At 33.9% G+C, this 18,195-nt stretch overlaps 1 protein-coding gene across 2 annotated transcripts in view; it reads left to right on the top strand.

Moving 5' to 3' along the window:
* LOC150105310 (neprilysin-2-like) overlaps nt 1-18,195 on the top strand; it is a 493,284-nt gene that overhangs the window by 176,721 nt on the left and 298,368 nt on the right. For both annotated transcript variants that reach the window (XM_090394688.1, XM_090394687.1), the window contains 2 exons: nt 6,439-6,564; nt 16,536-16,697. In XM_090394688.1, coding sequence (XP_090250814.1) covers nt 6,439-6,564; nt 16,536-16,697 — 288 coding nt within the window. The remainder of the gene's footprint in view (nt 1-6,438; nt 6,565-16,535; nt 16,698-18,195) is intronic.

The raw sequence follows: 18,195 nt of genomic DNA, 5'->3' as shown, positions 1-18,195 counted from the left end.
TCTTCTCTCCTAAGTTCGTAACTTTCACCGTTCCCCTCACATAGTCATTTCTCAGACGATCCTTTCTGGTCACACCGCACATGCACCTCAGCATTCTCATCTCCGCTACCTCCATCTTGCTGATGTTGTTTTTTCACAGTTTCCATAGCATACGTCATAGCTGGTCTCACTACTGTCCTGTAGATTTTGCCTTTTAGATTGCTTACCGTACCGTTTGGTGGCAATTTCTGCAAAACTTAGAAATTTTCTTCGGCAAGCTCTGGAAGGTGTAGTTTAACACCTGTCTTCTTAAAGCTGAGGGATGGATACTTCTAGGATAACCTCTCAGTCACTCACGAGTATGCATTATCATTTGTAACTGCATGATACAGACCTGTCTACAGATGACGTAATATCATCAGAATGACGCTGAATAAAGTATCAAAAAGGAAGACACAAAGCTCGCCTTTCCATTCGTATACGAATGTCCACAGATGTCCTCCGGAAGAAATGAGATAATAATAACAACAAAAAGCTTTTTTGCACTCACAAACATTCCAAGGCATTGATTTCATATGCCATACATTACGCGCACATTGATGCTGCGATTCACATAAGCATGACAATGAACCACATTATCAAATATAAGTTGATAATGTGCCAAATCAACGTGTGCTGCTTCTCAGAATATATAACGTACAGTTTTGTCCGTCTGAGGAAAATTGTCAAGTTACATTTGAAAAGCGTTACGGAAAGAAATAAAAATAAGAAAACTACTTTTATTTTGCTTGTTGATTATTCTTAATATTATTTTCAAACCTTGCACAAGCAGGGTATATTGAATTGACGATTAGTCTCAAATTTTTAGTTCCAAATGAGCGTATCCACACGTCGCTTTCTAGATAATTCTCTGCCGACAAGTCTCGCTTCCCCACTGTTCGTTCCTAATCGCATTTTAATTTCTGTCGTTTAATTCAAGGTCGAAAATACCATTAAGTTATCATTAAGCTACATTTCAGACGCACCTCAAATGAGGTTACCATTATAAATCTAAGCTCTTTAAGTCTTTTCTGTTTTCATTCAATCTTTTTTTCGGCTTTTGCATTCTTCTGCGTGCAAAACAAAAAAGAATTCCTTTTTCTATTTCTCATGACCTTAGCATTTACTGACAATTACTTTTAACTTTTGCGGTAGCTTAATTATATGAATACAATCAAATTTCTTTCGAGAATACAAAGAGATGAAATCTCCTTATCATGACATCTTTCCTTATTACGTCGAATTGTTTACATTTTTGAAAGAAAGAAAAAAAAATAAAGTTGAATGGAATGTTGAAACGCAATAATCCAGGAAGCGCTCCTTTCCCGTTAGCAAATATTGTTTATTGACAAATTTCATATAATTAACGTACAACCTTAAAGTCATTATATTTTACTAACAAAATATTAAAACGTAATTGCCCCTCCGTGTTCCTACTAGATACTCGGATTACCACCCCTCCTCTCAAATAAATTAGCCATACGCAGTTATCAGCAGATAGGATATCTCATCGCTACGTGTTTCTGCGTAATCCTGAACACTCACAAGGATACAGACTTGAAACTGCAGTTAAAGGGCTAACATAAGATAAGAGAACGATGAAGGGTATCCACAATGATCAAATATTCATGAAATCATGATTACATTGGGACTTTGCTTGGCCATGTTGGTTTTAGCATATTAAATAGTGGCAAGTGTGATTGTTTCTTTTTCCCATTACCAGTGGAGTTTTACACAATCGATCCACACTTTATTATAACTGTTATTTATTATTTGTTTCGATTTGAATTATTGACAGGAAAATATTAAACGCAATGAAGATTAATAGTATTAAAATGATGTCATCATTGACTGGTGATACTTTGTTAAATTTTCGTATTTTTTTTTACATTCAGTATGGGGCTTCCTTATAATGCCTTCTCGTGGGAGGAAAAAAAGTAATAGGGTAGTGCTGTTAATTTAATTCATCATTTGTGGTAATTTATGAGCATATTGGTTTTACTCTTTTTTAGCTTTAATTTAAAGATAAAGATTTTCTCCATTTTTAATAAGTTTTCAGCAACAGTTCATCAAACTCGCAAGTAGATATGTAAATATGAATGAATTGCTGCTAACTTATAATAGAATTGTAACTACAAGGAATAATAATAATAATAATAATAATATTTTGATCAAGGGAAATATATATAAAAGCAATTTCAATTGACGAACACTATAAATACCTAGGAATATTAGAAGTCACTGATATTCTCCGCTCGAAAGTTAAACAACAGACAGCATCAGAATATATCAAAAGAGTTAGAAATATTCTTAAAACAAAATTAAATGGATTAAACACAGTTAGAGCAATGAATTCTTGGTCTACGGCAGTGATCAGATACACAGCTAGCATAATAGATTGGGCAAAAGAAGACGTGGACAAACTAGACCGCAAAACGAGAAAATTAATGGCTACGCATCATGCATTCCATCCACGAAGTGATGTTGGCCGGTTGGGCCTACCAAGGAGAATAGGTGGACGGGGTCTGCTGCAAGTGAGACAGACTGTGGAAGAAGAAGAAATTAGTTTAAGAAGTTACATCGACAGTAGCTCTGAGCTGCAAGCAATTACACAAGAGGGCCTTTTAAAAGCAACAGGAAACAAATCCGATTACAAAAAGGAACAACAAAATAACCGATATATGCGCTGGAAAAATAAATCCTTGCATGGGCAATTTCTTCGAGATACTGAGGACAAAATTGACATGAACAAGACGTGGCAATGCCTACAGTATGGATACATTAAAAAAAAAAAAAAGAAACAGAAGGATTTATTCTAGCAGCTCAAGAACAGGCATTACAAACTAATGCAATGAAAACAAAAATTTTGAACATCAGTAATAACAACAAATGCAGATTATGCGATCAGAAAGATGAGACTGTAGAACATTTAATAAGTGCCTGCAGCAAGATAGCTCAAATTGATTATAAATACCGCCATGAACAACTGGCCAAAATAATTCATTTTCATGTATGCAAAAAATATGGCTTTCGTACTTCTGACAACTGGTGGCAGCATAAAATAGAGACTGTATTGGAAAGCGAAACAGCAAACATTCTCTGGGACTTTAGAATACAAACTGACCGGCATTTGGAACACAATAGACCTGATCACAATTATCGAATATCAACAGCCAGTGATAACAACATTAACAACAAAGAACTGGGAAAAAAAAGGCTAAATCTCGAGATCGGGAAATCGAAGTTGGCCGGCTGTGGCTTAAACACACCAAAGTTACATCGACAGTAACTTTGGTGTGTTTCCCATAGTTATCGGTGCACTTGGTGCAACTTCAAAGACGCTATCCAACTGTTTACAGCAATTAAACATAAACTAAGTGACCTCATATGACCTACAAAAAACCGCATTACTTGGAACAGTCCATATTTTACGACGCTACCTGAGGGACTATTCTTAGATTCTTGGGTAGAATCTGAATTGTTCTGTATCACCAGTCAAATTGTTGTTAAAATGATATCTTGTTTTGACTGTGTAAAAGTTATGTGAATAATAATAATAATAACAACAGTAGTAATAATGAATACTTGTAATTTTATAAGAAAAAAAAGAAAGAACGAAAAATCTCATATGGAATGTATCAGTTATCTGTATGTTGCGCAACCTTGGACTAAATTTGCAATTCATCAGGTCGTGTTCCACATTACTCCTGTATTGAGTTGCTTTTCCCCCTTCACCTATGCCGTTTCCATTTCATCCAAAACTCACTGTGTGTTCAGATAAATTACCATGTAAAAGGAAACAAGGTCATATAGGAGTATTGTGTACTACAAAACATAAAAATAAAAAATAAAAAATAAGGTCTTCTTCTCAAAGTTCCCAATGGGATACGAGAGCCCGAGGCCCAGTTTCAAAGCATGCTTTCTCTAGTAATATTGCAGATGTTAGTACTCAGTATGTGATCAGATTATTCCTTATAAGATATGTATGAAATCATATTTTTATTTTATTATATTAAAAATAATATAATAATATAACATAATAATATATTTTACGTTAATATAATATTTATTATTATTTATTTCAAAGAAGTTTGAAATCCCAAGACTACAAACCACGAAAATTAATCGGAGTGGAGTCAAATAATGCATTAAAAAAAAAAAAAAAACTAAATAGACAGAAGAACGGATTTCAGTAACTAGGGGGGGGGGGAACCTTTGATTAGATACATTATTGCTTGATTATGATATATATACTGACAAAACTTTAGAAGTGCTAGTTCAGAGACGCAACTAAAATTTAATGCTTATCAATATAAAACTATTGCAAAAGGAAATGCTTGCTTGTCAAAACCACGCCTAAAATGCTTTCTAACACTACATTACTGACTTCTGCTAACATTAGCTAAGCAAAATGTAACGGATCCGCGTCCTTTTCTTCTTTATTAAGTGTGCATCTACCTTCCTGCAGTGAATCTCTAATGAGATATTAATTAATGGGGACGACCACAGAAACGACCTCAAATTAGGATTTCAGAAGTACTGTAATTGCGAACAAGAATTAGTTCAAGTTATTTGCTAGAAATGCCTGTGATTTCCTTTTCTATTTTTAGCATGACTGCTTGTAACACCAAACGAAAGAGACCAGAACTGTCGCTAGTATACATTATAGCATTTTTGTAATAAGTAGCAAAATATATTATTTCTGTATTCATATAGGAAGAAGCATGGAATAGCATTTTTGTATTAATATACAAACTAATTTTAAAAAGTAAGCTTTTATCTTAAAATAATTCATAATACATTTTGTTTCATTAGTTAGTATAGCGAAATCCAAGCTTACCTTAATTTTAATGACTTTAATTATATGTAAAACTTCCTTGACGAGTACCAAGAATTTCTTTCTCAGAGGAGGTACATTATAATGATTATTCACTCACATAGAATTTATAGCACAAGAAATACACTTTCTTTTGGCCAGTAGTTGATGTTTTAATGTTGTGCGAGACAACTAAAGGCTATTAGCCATGTGGTGCCAGGTTATTTTGCGCCCTAGACAAAGTTTACAAGTGCGCCCCTTATTTCATAAACTAAAATGTTTCTAATTGACATTAAACAAAATAAAATTGTCTTTCAGGTTAAATTAATAGGTAAATTAATAGGGCTTTTTTATTTTCTTTTTTAATTAATTTGAAAATTCTCTGTTATAATTCATTAAAAAAGTTATAAAATACCGAAATTTAATATTTTAAAATGTTAACGTTTTAAAATATTTATCCTAACTGAATTTTAAATAGCGGTAAGTTCAAATCATTTAGGTAAGGAACAAGAAAAGAACCAAGAGTTAAGTAAAATAGTGTGATGTGTGAGGGATAAGGAAAAATAATCGATACCTAAATGTATTTAATTTTGATATTTTAGTAAAGTATGAATAAAGCATAGCTTGAAGTTTTGCGCCCTAGGCGGTTGCCTAGTTTTCTTAAATGGTAGCACCAGCCCTGACTATGTTGTGTGTGTGTGTGTGTGCGTGTGTGTGTGTGTGATTTTAAAATAATATTAACACAATATTTTTTAAACTTTGTCTTTATTAATCGTACAAAGTATTTCCACATGCACAATGAATATCTTAGATTATGATTATAATTATGATTATTGATTATGATATATATACTGCGACAAAACTTTAGAAGTGCTAGTTATTTTCTGAGATGCAACTAAAATTTAATGGTTATCAATATAAAACTATTGCAAAAGGAAATGCAACATTCAAACATTTTTTTTTTATTACAAATGTCAACATTAAAGTGTTGTACACACACAGAGGGAAGGCTTATGGTAAATTTCGCTTCGCTCAGTGTATTGAGATTCTTTCCAAATACTATAGTCCTTTGTGCTAATATAATGCAAAGCAATGTTGAAACTTTATAATGCAATTGGATGACAGCAGGCTATATGATGTATAATCTGACTGAAAGTGCACGCACGCTTTTGTAATATTGTGCTCAAATGAATAGAGATCCTTGGACGAATAGTATTTTTATAAACTATTCAATATTCCCCAAGGATTACGACCTACGGTCATTTAAATGAAATGCCACTAAGTAATTCAATAAGGGTTGATCTTTTTTGTTTAAGAAAAAATTAAGAAAAAACAAAAACTGGAGGGGAAAATTTTCGTAAGGATTGAGTAATACTTTAAATCCTTACAAAAATATTATGAGCTTTAATTGCTTTTTTTTTGAATAAATGTTACTGAAAAAAAAAACAAAAAAAAAAAAAACTGATAGCTTTAGTTAAAATTATCATACGTCGAGTTGTGCGTGAATTTCAACATGGTTAAAATAAAAGATACATACAACACAATAGTTATATAAATTACTTAACACCAGATATTTTGCTATATTTTTGCTTGAATTCTTTTAGTGTCATCTTCATTGGTGACGTTCTCTAGTAACGCCGACAAGTTAGTGGAAGGTGACAGCGTGCCAAATGAAGTAACATCGGACAAGACAGCGAATATATGTTTAACTCCAAGCTGTGTCAAAGCAGGTAAGGCGTTTCGTAACAATTTCAGCACCATATGCCACAAACTTAATCTTTCTTTCTCTCTAGATTTCAAAATTAAAAAGCAGGCTTGTCTGCTGCTTTGTTCAAGTGATTCAGGATCTCGCTCTCATACTGAAACGATCTCTGTTAAGATTTTTTCGTCTTTTGCAATTACAAATTTATTTTCCAGCTCCTTTGGCTTAACAGCATAGCACCTGAAAGTCCGAAAACTCACTACTTTAAGTTTAATTCTTACTGTTTATTACGCATTCTGAACAAAGTACAAAGAAAATCTCGTGTAGAAATTATGTTATCTCTCTCTCTGCTGGTGACCTTTGGATTTTAATAAAATTTGCAAAGGAGATACGAAATAAAATTTATTACTGTACATCAAAATCTTTTCTTTGTTCTAAACGGATGTGACATGGTATAATGTTTCCATGGCAGCACAGTTTGGCTTGTTCCCACCAGCTGTCTCCACTTGTCTCTCGAAGAATAACGTCAAATCGTGTTTTATATTTCATTGTTTGCTATTGGAAGTTCGCTAATTAAAAGCAAATTAAATAATTACGTACTCAAGTAAGTTAATAAATTAATTACGTGTGTGTGTGTGTGCTATCAGATGATATAATATGCAAGTGTCAGCGTTATCAAGCCGTGTCTTTTCAATGGGAAGATGTATGCGTGTCACAGTTTAGCACCAGCTGTAGTTTTTAAGCAGAACATTAGTTTACAAACAAAATACTGGCTTATAAACAAATTACTAGTTTTATAAACTAAACACTTGATAGAATCAAATTTTAGCTTAAAGTGTTTTTTTTTATTTCCACAGGAATTTTTTATACACTTCATTAGAAGAAAGTACTTTTTTTAATCGGAATTATTATGGAGTACAAACTTACATGATAATCAACACAATAGAATTTTCTTTGAAATGTTGATAATTATTGTTTTATGTTAAGTTGTTTTTGAAGAAAGTGTTTGGGAAATGCTCCTGAATATTCAAATTTTTAAATTACAAATCCATATTCAGTAGTAATTTTTTAAATTAATTTAAAAAATTATTACTTATATAAATAAAAATACGGAATTGTATTTTTTTATTGATGTAGTCCAACAACAGCGGAACTATATTATGAATTATATATATATATATATATATATATATATATATATATATATATATATATATATATAACATTCAATCACGCTGATAGAGTATTAACAAGTCTGTGTCAGCTGTCCCTACCAACACGCTCCGTATGCTTGAATCCCACTAATCATGAATGTTTGACAGTCGTTATGTAAGAGACGATTTTCATTTCCTGATGTGACCATTGCCACCTTGTTTACTGGAAGCTAAGAAGACATGAAAACAAATTGATTATCTGAACCTTTAATTACGCAATAGCAACGGTAATCACTAATATTCTAGTGATTTCAAATTTTTATTTGCTATAAAATTGAATGCCACGCCAAAACATAAATCGGAATCTGCCAGTAGAAATTCTGTACAGCAAAAAAGTCAAGAACTTCTATTTTTAACTCTCGGGGTATAGCTTAGCTGTGACGAGTTCAACGTAACTTATTTTAAGCTAATGTGGTAAGCAAAATACAGCAGATTATTACAGATTATACTACTATTATTAAGTGATTCAATGCCAAAGTAACATTAAAGTAGCTGGAAGGATTTTTAAAAACTCTCTCTGGGTATTGGGAAAAAAATGTCAGATCTAGTCCCCAAGAATCCAATGCTTGCTCTGATTTCTAAGCTAAATGAAACCATCTATTTAAAAGTATTATGGAAACGTCTGCATATTAAAGGCATTCTCAAACGTAAAAAAAAAAAAAAAAAAAAAAAAAAAACAGACATGCTCGAAGTAAAAAGGTTGTGCCTCGTATTTCTACATATAATCGATGCATGCGTGAAAACTGATTCTCCTAGTAATGTCCATTAATAAACATTCACGCCAGCATAAAAGAGCCCCACTACACTAGAATGCCATTAGAATTATCCCCAAACATTTTTGTTGGTTTAATACTGCACATTAAACTTGGAATTGGCTTTACGTATCCTAGTGCTATCCAGGAATCAATTAAAACTATGCACATTTGTAATTATAACGGGACATAACTTTATTATTGCACAAGGAAATGAATTTATTCAATGGTGTGGGGTATGTCCCATTAATAATGGTCTCCATGGATACTCCATGATTAGCAATCCAGGAACACGTGAATTGTTATTAGCCTATGACGTTTAAGTGGAATAAAAATGCGTAGTTTTCATAACTAACTGCCTATTCGTGAGTTATATATTCTACTTATTCTTGAGCAGTTATTCTAGTGAGATTAGAGTAACATGTATGCTAAAACGCTAACAACATTATGTCGATTAGGGCTTATTCTGCCACTGAACGTGGACAGGATTATGGAGAGTGGAACTAAGATCGAGAATATGCGGAATTCTTTCAAACTTCTCATACGGAAGTAGAGGTTTTTTTCACCCGGAAATTCGGCTTTTTCGTCCCTCAGAACTGGCAAACTGGCTTCTAAACACACAAGGATTTACACTCACAAAATACGTACACGTACGTATCCTTCATTAGGAGGGCTCAACCAGTCCTAAGGGATAGTTGAGGAAAGGGGAGAACCCCATAGGAATAGATAAATATATATTTATATACGCATTCTGAACTCTATTTCAAACCAAACCGCACAGTTTGGGCTTTCTCTGTATTCGCATATAGCAGTCACTCAAGATGAATTTTAATGGAAGAATCTGGCTTGTGTAAGCTATAGTAAAGTGCTCATACTTATAAATTTGATGTGCATTCATTCTTTTTTTCCCTTTCATTCATTCATTTTTCCCTTACAGTCATTTCCGACCGTAGGTGACTTTGCAGGCATTGCTCACGAAGTATTCCTGGTGAGATGTTTACAGGGTAGTTCACCATTGCCTTCCCCAACCCCAAATTTTATTCGATCTCGGGACCGGCATATGGCTGGGACGTATTCATGACTGTAATCCATGTGTGTGATCAAGGGGCCGGTTTGTCTGTTCTGGGGGAACGAAAACCCGAGATATCGGGTGAAAAAACCCCTACATCCGTATGAGACCGGCTGACTCACTTCTAGTCGAAAGAGACCAGATAAATGTTCCTCACGTCACTGACGGAATCGAGCCCAGGTCTTTCCGACCAAAGGGCTTCGTTTATACTGACTGAGCTTCGGAGGCTCTCTCTTTTAAGTCAAGGTTAATTATTCAGTGTGCCTTTTCTTACGATTATAAAATCGCGTTCTTGTTGTTTTTATATCATGAGCAACTGCTGATAATAAGAGAAAATCAGCGCGATATCTCACCATTGAACTTCGTTGTCTTTTCGGTAGAAAGAATTCCGTTGTGTTGTTCATTAGACACGACATCGTGTTTCAATACACTAAACGCGTTATACTATTTTAAACGAATAAAAAGATTGAAACGCTAAAGATATCATGAAACCATCAGCATAGTGAACTCCATCCGCTCGCCTTATCAGATGATAAAACACAATTGAAGCTCTTCTCCTATTATCCTTTGCTTTGTCGAAATGTAAATTCTATGCCAAATTAATACAAATAAAGAAATGTTTGAGCGTCTCAACACTTTATTCTCGTATTAATGATAAAGCTGTGGTCACGGCGCTAGTTAAAATATCGCCTATTTTGTACATTTTTAAAGAGGATAACCTTCGACATCGGAGTTGCTTTGGTTTATACTACTTGAATGCCACGGACTTTGTTCAGGAGCCCCTAAAGAATAGGCAGCAATCTAAAGAAGTAATAGTTTTTCTTCATGTATTTACTTTTGCAACGTATGATAAATTAAGAACTACAGTTCAGGATAATGAAAAAAAGTTTTCATGTTATATATATTATTTTTATCCGTAGGAATTGGCCAAAAATTGTTATCAATCCCTAGAAATTGCTGACAGCTAACGTTAATCGGGCCACTGGTGGGCTCTAAGTTATAATGGAGGAATCTTTTTTTTTTTTTGTCTGATAGAATAAACGGACTTTTTTTAATTTTTTTTTTCAAATCCCTCTTTCTTTCCTTCCTCATGTTAGTCTAATTAAATTTCATTACCACGAGAAACTCAGTTAAACTTGCGAATCATCGCGAATGGTCATTAATATGTGCTCCGACTGCTATGATATCATTACCTTATCGGCGATGTTGTTTGCCTTCTCCTTAAAATTACCTCGCATTCAAAAGGAGTGCGCATTCCTTTCCATTACTGTGCTACACGCATGCATCATCACGGATGGGAGAGGAAATTGGGCGATAATAGGACGGTAAAGTTATTCACGACCACTATAAAAAGATATTACTGACTGCGACGAGGGAAGAGGGAGAATGGATTCCTAGTTTTGGTTGACATCATTGGCTACCGATCTCGGGTCAGCTAATAAGTTTTTGGGATTCTCCGCGTTATGCACGAGCTGTTAACGTATATATCAATAAATGGAAATTTATTCGAAATCTCTTTGTGCAGCTCGATAAGACGAGGCAGATAAGAATTTCAAATTCTCTCAGTGTTTCAATGGAATCAATCATATTTGCGTATAAAATTTCCAATGAATTTATTCTCGTCTAGAAGGGGCCATGGAAGTTGATATTATAAAAACATGTTTAATTTGGAATCTGAGATTAAATTTAAGTAATAAGTTTCGACTTGACTATGATACAGCACAGCCATTCTTCAAAAGTCACTGAAAAAAAAAATAAATAAATAAAATTGTAGCGCAAGCACTTTGTTCAAATATCGTCGTAGCTCATTTTTATATGATAACGAAAGCAGAAACTCAAATCATGTCGAAGATTAAATTTCAGATTTGAATGCTGTCCTGAAAAATGGTAAGTGCTCTTCACTCTGTGTGGGCGCGCGCGCGCAAAAGAAATGTTTATGCCATTAAAAATCTTTACAAAACTTTGACAGTGCTTTTAACCACTATCAAATATGTACAGGATTTGGTCTGTATTTTAATTTGATTTTGTGGTTACGTCAAATCATTAATTCCATGCCATAAATACAGAAATATTTATTTTTCTGTATTTATATCTCTTTAGTATCGTCTTCTATATGCTTTATTCTCCATATATATTTATAATCCTTCCATTTTTTTGATATCTTACTGTACTTTGCAGATAACCTCCCATTACGTGCTGAACTAACATCATGTTAATGCCAAAATCTTTCATGTTTACAGTTAGTATAAAATACCTGAGAAGTATTTTATACTAATTGATAAATAATAATAAATTCGTCGCGAGAGAAATTAAGGGGAAGTTCTACGGAAATACAGTATGCTATTTCATAAAAAGCATAGCCATCTTACCTTTTCATTTCCTCAAACTATTTTTTATTATTCCTAACTTTTTTTGGAAATCGGTGGGCACCGCTCAACATCGCGAGTTTGAGTACATTTCCTGACTCATTAGATGTTTTCAAATCGCTAACTAATACTTATTTGTATGTATTCGTTCATGCTCCACGAGGATCGTGATGAGTTGAGGGATTAAAAACATGATTTTTTTTATTCAACTAACAGAATAAACATTTCGATTCACTTATCTTATAAGTTTAGTCATATTATCCGTTACCTGATGAAAGAAATCAGCTATATGACGATTGCGACTATCAGCCATAGTGGAAAGCACGTGACTCAGTATATCGGTTGTTTCTAACCCATGTTGCAGTATCATATTATCCGATGATAAAACAGGAATTAGAGAAAATAATAATTTCGAGAAAATAATTCAATACAGACATTAGTAGACGTATATATTTAAGTAACTTGCGGAAACCACTAGAAATACTCATTGTAATGAATATTTTTCACTCCTTGACATGGAATACGTCCAGGCCTATTGCTGTTGTGCCAAGCAATCATGAAATACATGATAAGCAGCTTCCACTACAAGATCAGAATGTAGCTCAGGAGAAAATAGATGAGTCCATTAATTATCCTTGGAGATCCTTGTCAAAACCATCAGTGTGAGGCATGCTGCAGATGCTGCACAACCACAAGTAACCAAAAACATTATAATTCAACTGCACGAAAATATCAATTCGCTTGATAAGGGTAGCAAAGGTGCAGTATCAGGCAGTTAGCTAATGCGGCTAAATAAATCCGCAAGTAGAACAAAGAATGATTATGGAAGGATGGTATTGATTGGTGAAAATGGGGGAATGATAACCGCTGTAGAGGATATAATTGAGATATTTAATGAGCAATTCATAAAGGTATTTCATTCTTGTGAATGTGACATCATGCAGAACACTAATGCATAGGCAAGGAGGAGGAACTATTAGTAAGTAAGGAGGAGGTAAATGAGGAATTGAATAAACTTGATGTAAATAACGCTGTAGGACTTGATGCTATTTCACCACGTGTTTTGACGGAATATTTTGGGGAGCTTTTTTGTATCTTGTTTAGCACGAATCTTGCACTGGGGCAAGTTTCAAAGGAGTGGAAAAAGGGTAAAATTGTTTTGATTCATAAGGGAGGTGATAAGACTAGGACTTTGAATTACAGGCAACTCTGTGTGTCTGGAGTTGTGGTTAAAGTGTCAGAGAGGTTAGTTAGGACCATGATTCAAGATTTAGTCGACAACAGAAAAATACTCTTTGGTGGCAGCGTGGATTGGTTAAAGGAAGATCGTGATTTAGCAAGCTGCTTTTATAATAAATAACAATTGCATTGGATAAGGGCGATGCATAGAGTGTGCAAAGGCCTTTGATAAATTTACACATGACAAGCTGGTAATTAAAATGAAATGGATGGGGATAAACGTAGATTAATGCGCTGAGTTAGAGATTGGCTGCCTGATAGGTGTCAGCCAGTTGTCTATGGAGGAGCGATATACCAAAAGAGGAAAGTTACTAGTTGGGGTCCATTGCTGTTTAATTTGTATGTAGATGATATTGACAGCGGTCTGAATGGTGATGTACAGTTTTTTAGATGATGCAATGTTGGGAGGAGCTATCAGGAGTAAAGCGGATGCCATGGCCTTGCAAGAGGACTTGAATACACTGGTTGAATAGGTAAATGAGTGGGGGATATAAGTTCAATGTTGCGAAGTGTATGGTTTGAAATTTGGGAAGAGATGGGATGTAGAGTACACAATCGGTGGAAATATCTTTGAAGAGGTAGAGCAGATGAGAGATCTGTGAATGATTGAGGGTCAAGACTTAAAATTTCGGGACATATTGCTAAAACTGTGAGAACAGCACAGCGAGTAATGGGAATGTTCCGGAGGGCGCTGACTTGTAGAAGTAAGGATGTTATGGTTCCCTTGTATAAGGCCTTGATCAGGCTATGGATTATTGTGTACAGATTTGGTCACCCTGATTTCAAAAAGATAAAGATGTATTGGAAAAGGTACAGAGACGATTGACTAAGGTGGTTTCTGGTCTCTGGAATGTTGAGTATGAAGACAGACTGAGAAAATGCAATTTGCAGATATTGGCGGTTAGGAGTAGAGGGGATACGTTTGAGACATATAAGCTGTTAAGAGGTTAATACCAGATTAATCTGGGGGAGATTTTGCATAGAATGGATGTAGATAAGTAGAGAACAAAAGATCATCCCTGGAAGCTGTATAAGGAAAGTGTTAGCAAGGGGGGTGGGGGTGAGGAGCAGGTTTTTTTGCATGGAGAGTGGTTTGAATGCGTTACCCTAGAGTGTGGTGAGCGCAGAGACAGTGAACGTATTTAAGGCGCGGTGTGATAAACTGTAAGTGTAACATTGAGACAACCCCCGGATGAGTCTTTTGACTCCATAGAGTTTACATTTTTTTAACTTAATTTATTAATTACAAAATAATAACAGATATATATGCAGACTGTGATTTTCCTATACAGAACCATCAGATAGGTCACATGGAGTGATTGTTTAGGATCAGGTAAGCGCATATGAAGGTTATTGAGGGTTAGCGCGAAGCGGTAGAAATCGTGAGGCATTTAAAAGTATTGCTTTTAAATGTACTTTGATAGTGATGATTCTTATAATAGTCTTAATAAAATTATTATAAGAATAGTTTTATTCTGCGCTAAGCAAAGTTCTCTAAATGTCGTTCAAGTTTTAAATGTACTTTAGGTACAATGCTTACTTGAACTATACTTTGTACTTTAATGTACTTTATATAATGCCTACTTCTATAATGTTTAGGTAAAAAAACACCGTTTTTTTTCCAAATATAAAAGGACCACAAACATTACTGGTTTTAAATTTCTTGAATTAGAAATGTATTTAAAGTACAAATGTCTTTCTAGTACGAAGCGCGTGCTTTCAAATATACTCCAATTGATTCTTATTTTTTAAACTAGAAAATCCACAAAATCTAATTCAGGTACAAAGCATCGAAATATAATAATAATAATAATAATAATTTTTATTGATTTCTAAAATATTTACACAATTACAATAATCGTCTTTGTGATTCATTTTTTACATTGCATTTCAATTAAAATTTTGATGATAATACTTTTTTTGCATCTATATTTACAACACGTGTTCTTCTAATATTAACAATGAAGATTACACTGAATTTTTGAATAATGGATAATAATATGATAATGTCTCAGATAAATTACATATTTTTTTAAACTGTAATAACATTTTATTTATCATCATACAGAGTATTTACATATATACAATAAAGCACACTATTACATTTTCTGTTCAGTACAAAATGTAGAATTCAGTGATTTTTTTTAAAAATGTAAATGTACATAATTTTTTTTTCAATATCAAAATCATAGCTTATTATTATACAGTCTATTTACATAAACACAATTTTTATATCAGTATCTTCATTATTATTATACAACCCTTACTGACTGTTTTGTTACATAATTTGCAGTCTTTGATTATGAGGATTACGTGTAGTTGAATGAGTCGAATTAATCCCACCTACATCGAAGCTTGGGTTAGCTTTTATGAAGAGAGTGGGATTAGCCTTCAGTATTTATGTTGCTGTTACAGTTTATGGATGGGATGTAGACATTGGATGCTGGTAATTTGTGATGTGCAGAATGACGAAGTCCACACAAAGAAAACGAATACCGATTCTTGTTGTAGATTCAAAACGCAAATCCATACTAAAGTTTCGGAATACTGGAGAAGAAGAAAGGGTTTCTAGTAATGCTAAATATCTGCTGACTTTGTCCATAGTCGTTACAATGGTTCCAGCATAATACGTGCATAACACATGGGGGGGGAAGAAAGAAAGAAAAGAAAAATCTTACTGATTGATTACAAGAATACATCGAAAGTTAAATGCGTAAGAAATAGTTTAAAAGAAAAACATTCGAACCTCTTTCCGTGTAATATTATTCATCTAAAATTGATAGGATACTAAGAAAAAGTGTTGAACACAAACTTGAGGAAGCGCAAGCTGGAATCTTACCATATTTTGTTCGATTGGTCGAGTGGATAGCATACCTGTTCTCTGACCAACTGGCTGTAGGTTCGAATCTACCAGCCCGTAGCATTGAATGTTAACTAAAATCTTAAGTCGCACTTATTGTCTCACACCGGGTGACAATTTTCTTCGCGGGTATGACACTACCACCCTTGTTTATTAGAGGCCTGAAGCTACTTGAAAAAGTTCCTTGTTTCTCTAGAACGCAGAAACTGATTTTATAATTCTTATCTCACTCACGGTACTACATGTCCAATAAGTTTGCAACCTTTTATAAGTAGGATTCACATAAAAAGTACCGCTTTGTCATGATTACATTTTCAGTATAAAATTAATTTTAATGTTTTACTTTGATATTCATTTAAGGACATTTGATTAAAATATCTGTAAATTTACTCCACTTGCACTCTGTTTATTGAATAAGATATTTGACAACTTAATAATGTATCAATAATATATTTTGGTTATGAAATATTTTATGAATTTTTCTGTTTCATTTGTCAAGCTGCAATCATACTCGAAAATATGGATGAAAAGGTAGATCCATGTGAGAACTTCTATAACTTTGCTTGTGGCGGATGGATACAGAAACAAATAATACCTGATGACAAAAGCGCTGTGTCCGTATTTTCTCTTCTGCAAGACGAACTGGATGCTAAATTGAGAAGTAAGATCGATTCTTCAGCGGTTTCATATCTGATAAATAATATTTTATCGATTTCAAAATATCTTTAGTTATTTTGAAACCATAAGTAGTGCTCTTTGTTTCAGAAATATTGCAATTTTAATATTTTAAGGTAATAGTTTGAGGACATTGACTACTCTGTATTATGAAACCAGCACCCACCTCTATATTCGTAAAGCAACACAGTCTTCATTCCTTGTTCGCAAAGTTTTATAGTACGACTGATACATATGAGGACTCATATTACATTATTTTGTAACGAATGTTTCATTAGAAGCCGAATTGAAGCTGATGTATTTGCTGTAAGCAGTGACCTAAAGCCAATTGTTCAGATACGGACCAGAATGCTCAACAATTTTCTTTTCAGCTAAACTGTTCAGGTGCCTTTCCTCATACTTATTGAAACCATAATCGCATTCAAGTTTCATTTGACTGAGTGGAGTGGATGTTTAGTTAAAATGAAGTAGGGGACCCGTGATAAATCATGGGACGGCATACAGACATTGAGTAATAAAAATAACACGCTGTTAATAGAAAATAATAAAATAATGGAAATTTAATTACATGGTAAATAGTTTAGTGTACTCCTTTGCTGTTATGGATTCTAATCTTTTTTTTTTTTTTTTTGTTGTTATCTTATCCGACTTTGTCTTCATTATATCACCACTACAATGTATCCTCATTAGAGTAATATCCTAATCAAAAATAAAAACATCGAACATGACTAACTTTCACTGAGAGATCCAATTCCATCTAGTAACTGGCTTTTTAAACAATCTTAACTTTAATTTTGTTATTATCCATCAGGGTAGTCGATAAATTGCTTAACACTATTACAGACTACTCTTACTCAGAGAGCAGGGGCGCGCCAGTAGTATCCGGCGCCTGTGTGCAAAACTTTAGTTGGCTCCACCCCCCCTCCAATAAAAAATCACTTTAAAAAAAAACGTTTTTTTTAAAAGTATTTCCTCCTCTTTGGCGCCTGTGTGCGTCGCACACATTGCACATATGGCCGACGCGCCCCTGTCAGAGAGTAGCACTAACCTCCACCACCAACGCATCACAAATATCCTCTCCTCCCCAACATATTATACATTTCTTCCACTCGAAAGTTACGTAACAAATCGGTAGCTCTTCTTTGCCCCCAAATGAATGACAAATTTCTCAAAATAGGGAACAGCGCTTAGGTTTATAAAAACTATTTTTATATTGTACTTCTTTGCTTATATATATTGAAAAGTACCGTTATATATATATATATAATGGTACTTTCTTACCGTTCATGGTATGTTTAAATAGCATTCCACTAAATATACTGAAAAGATAGTAGGCTCGTGTTGCTATTCGTCAGTGTCATTTACTTCTAGTTCGTCTTAACCACAGCATTCTACCTCATTTTCTTCGTGGACAAGAATTACTGTTACAACAGAGTTTAGTAGGACTATAAGAAGCCTGTGTAGAACAACGTCGAAAAGACAGT

Source organism: Typopeltis vanoorti, chromosome 6 (assembly GCF_054136105.1).
Source record: "Typopeltis vanoorti isolate ZY-2024b chromosome 6, IOZ_Tvanoo_1.0, whole genome shotgun sequence".
NCBI classification, from domain to species: Eukaryota; Metazoa; Arthropoda; class Arachnida; order Uropygi; family Thelyphonidae; genus Typopeltis; species Typopeltis vanoorti.
The sequence above is the reverse complement of the archived record's forward strand: the minus strand, read 5'-3'. Positions and strand labels throughout refer to the sequence as shown.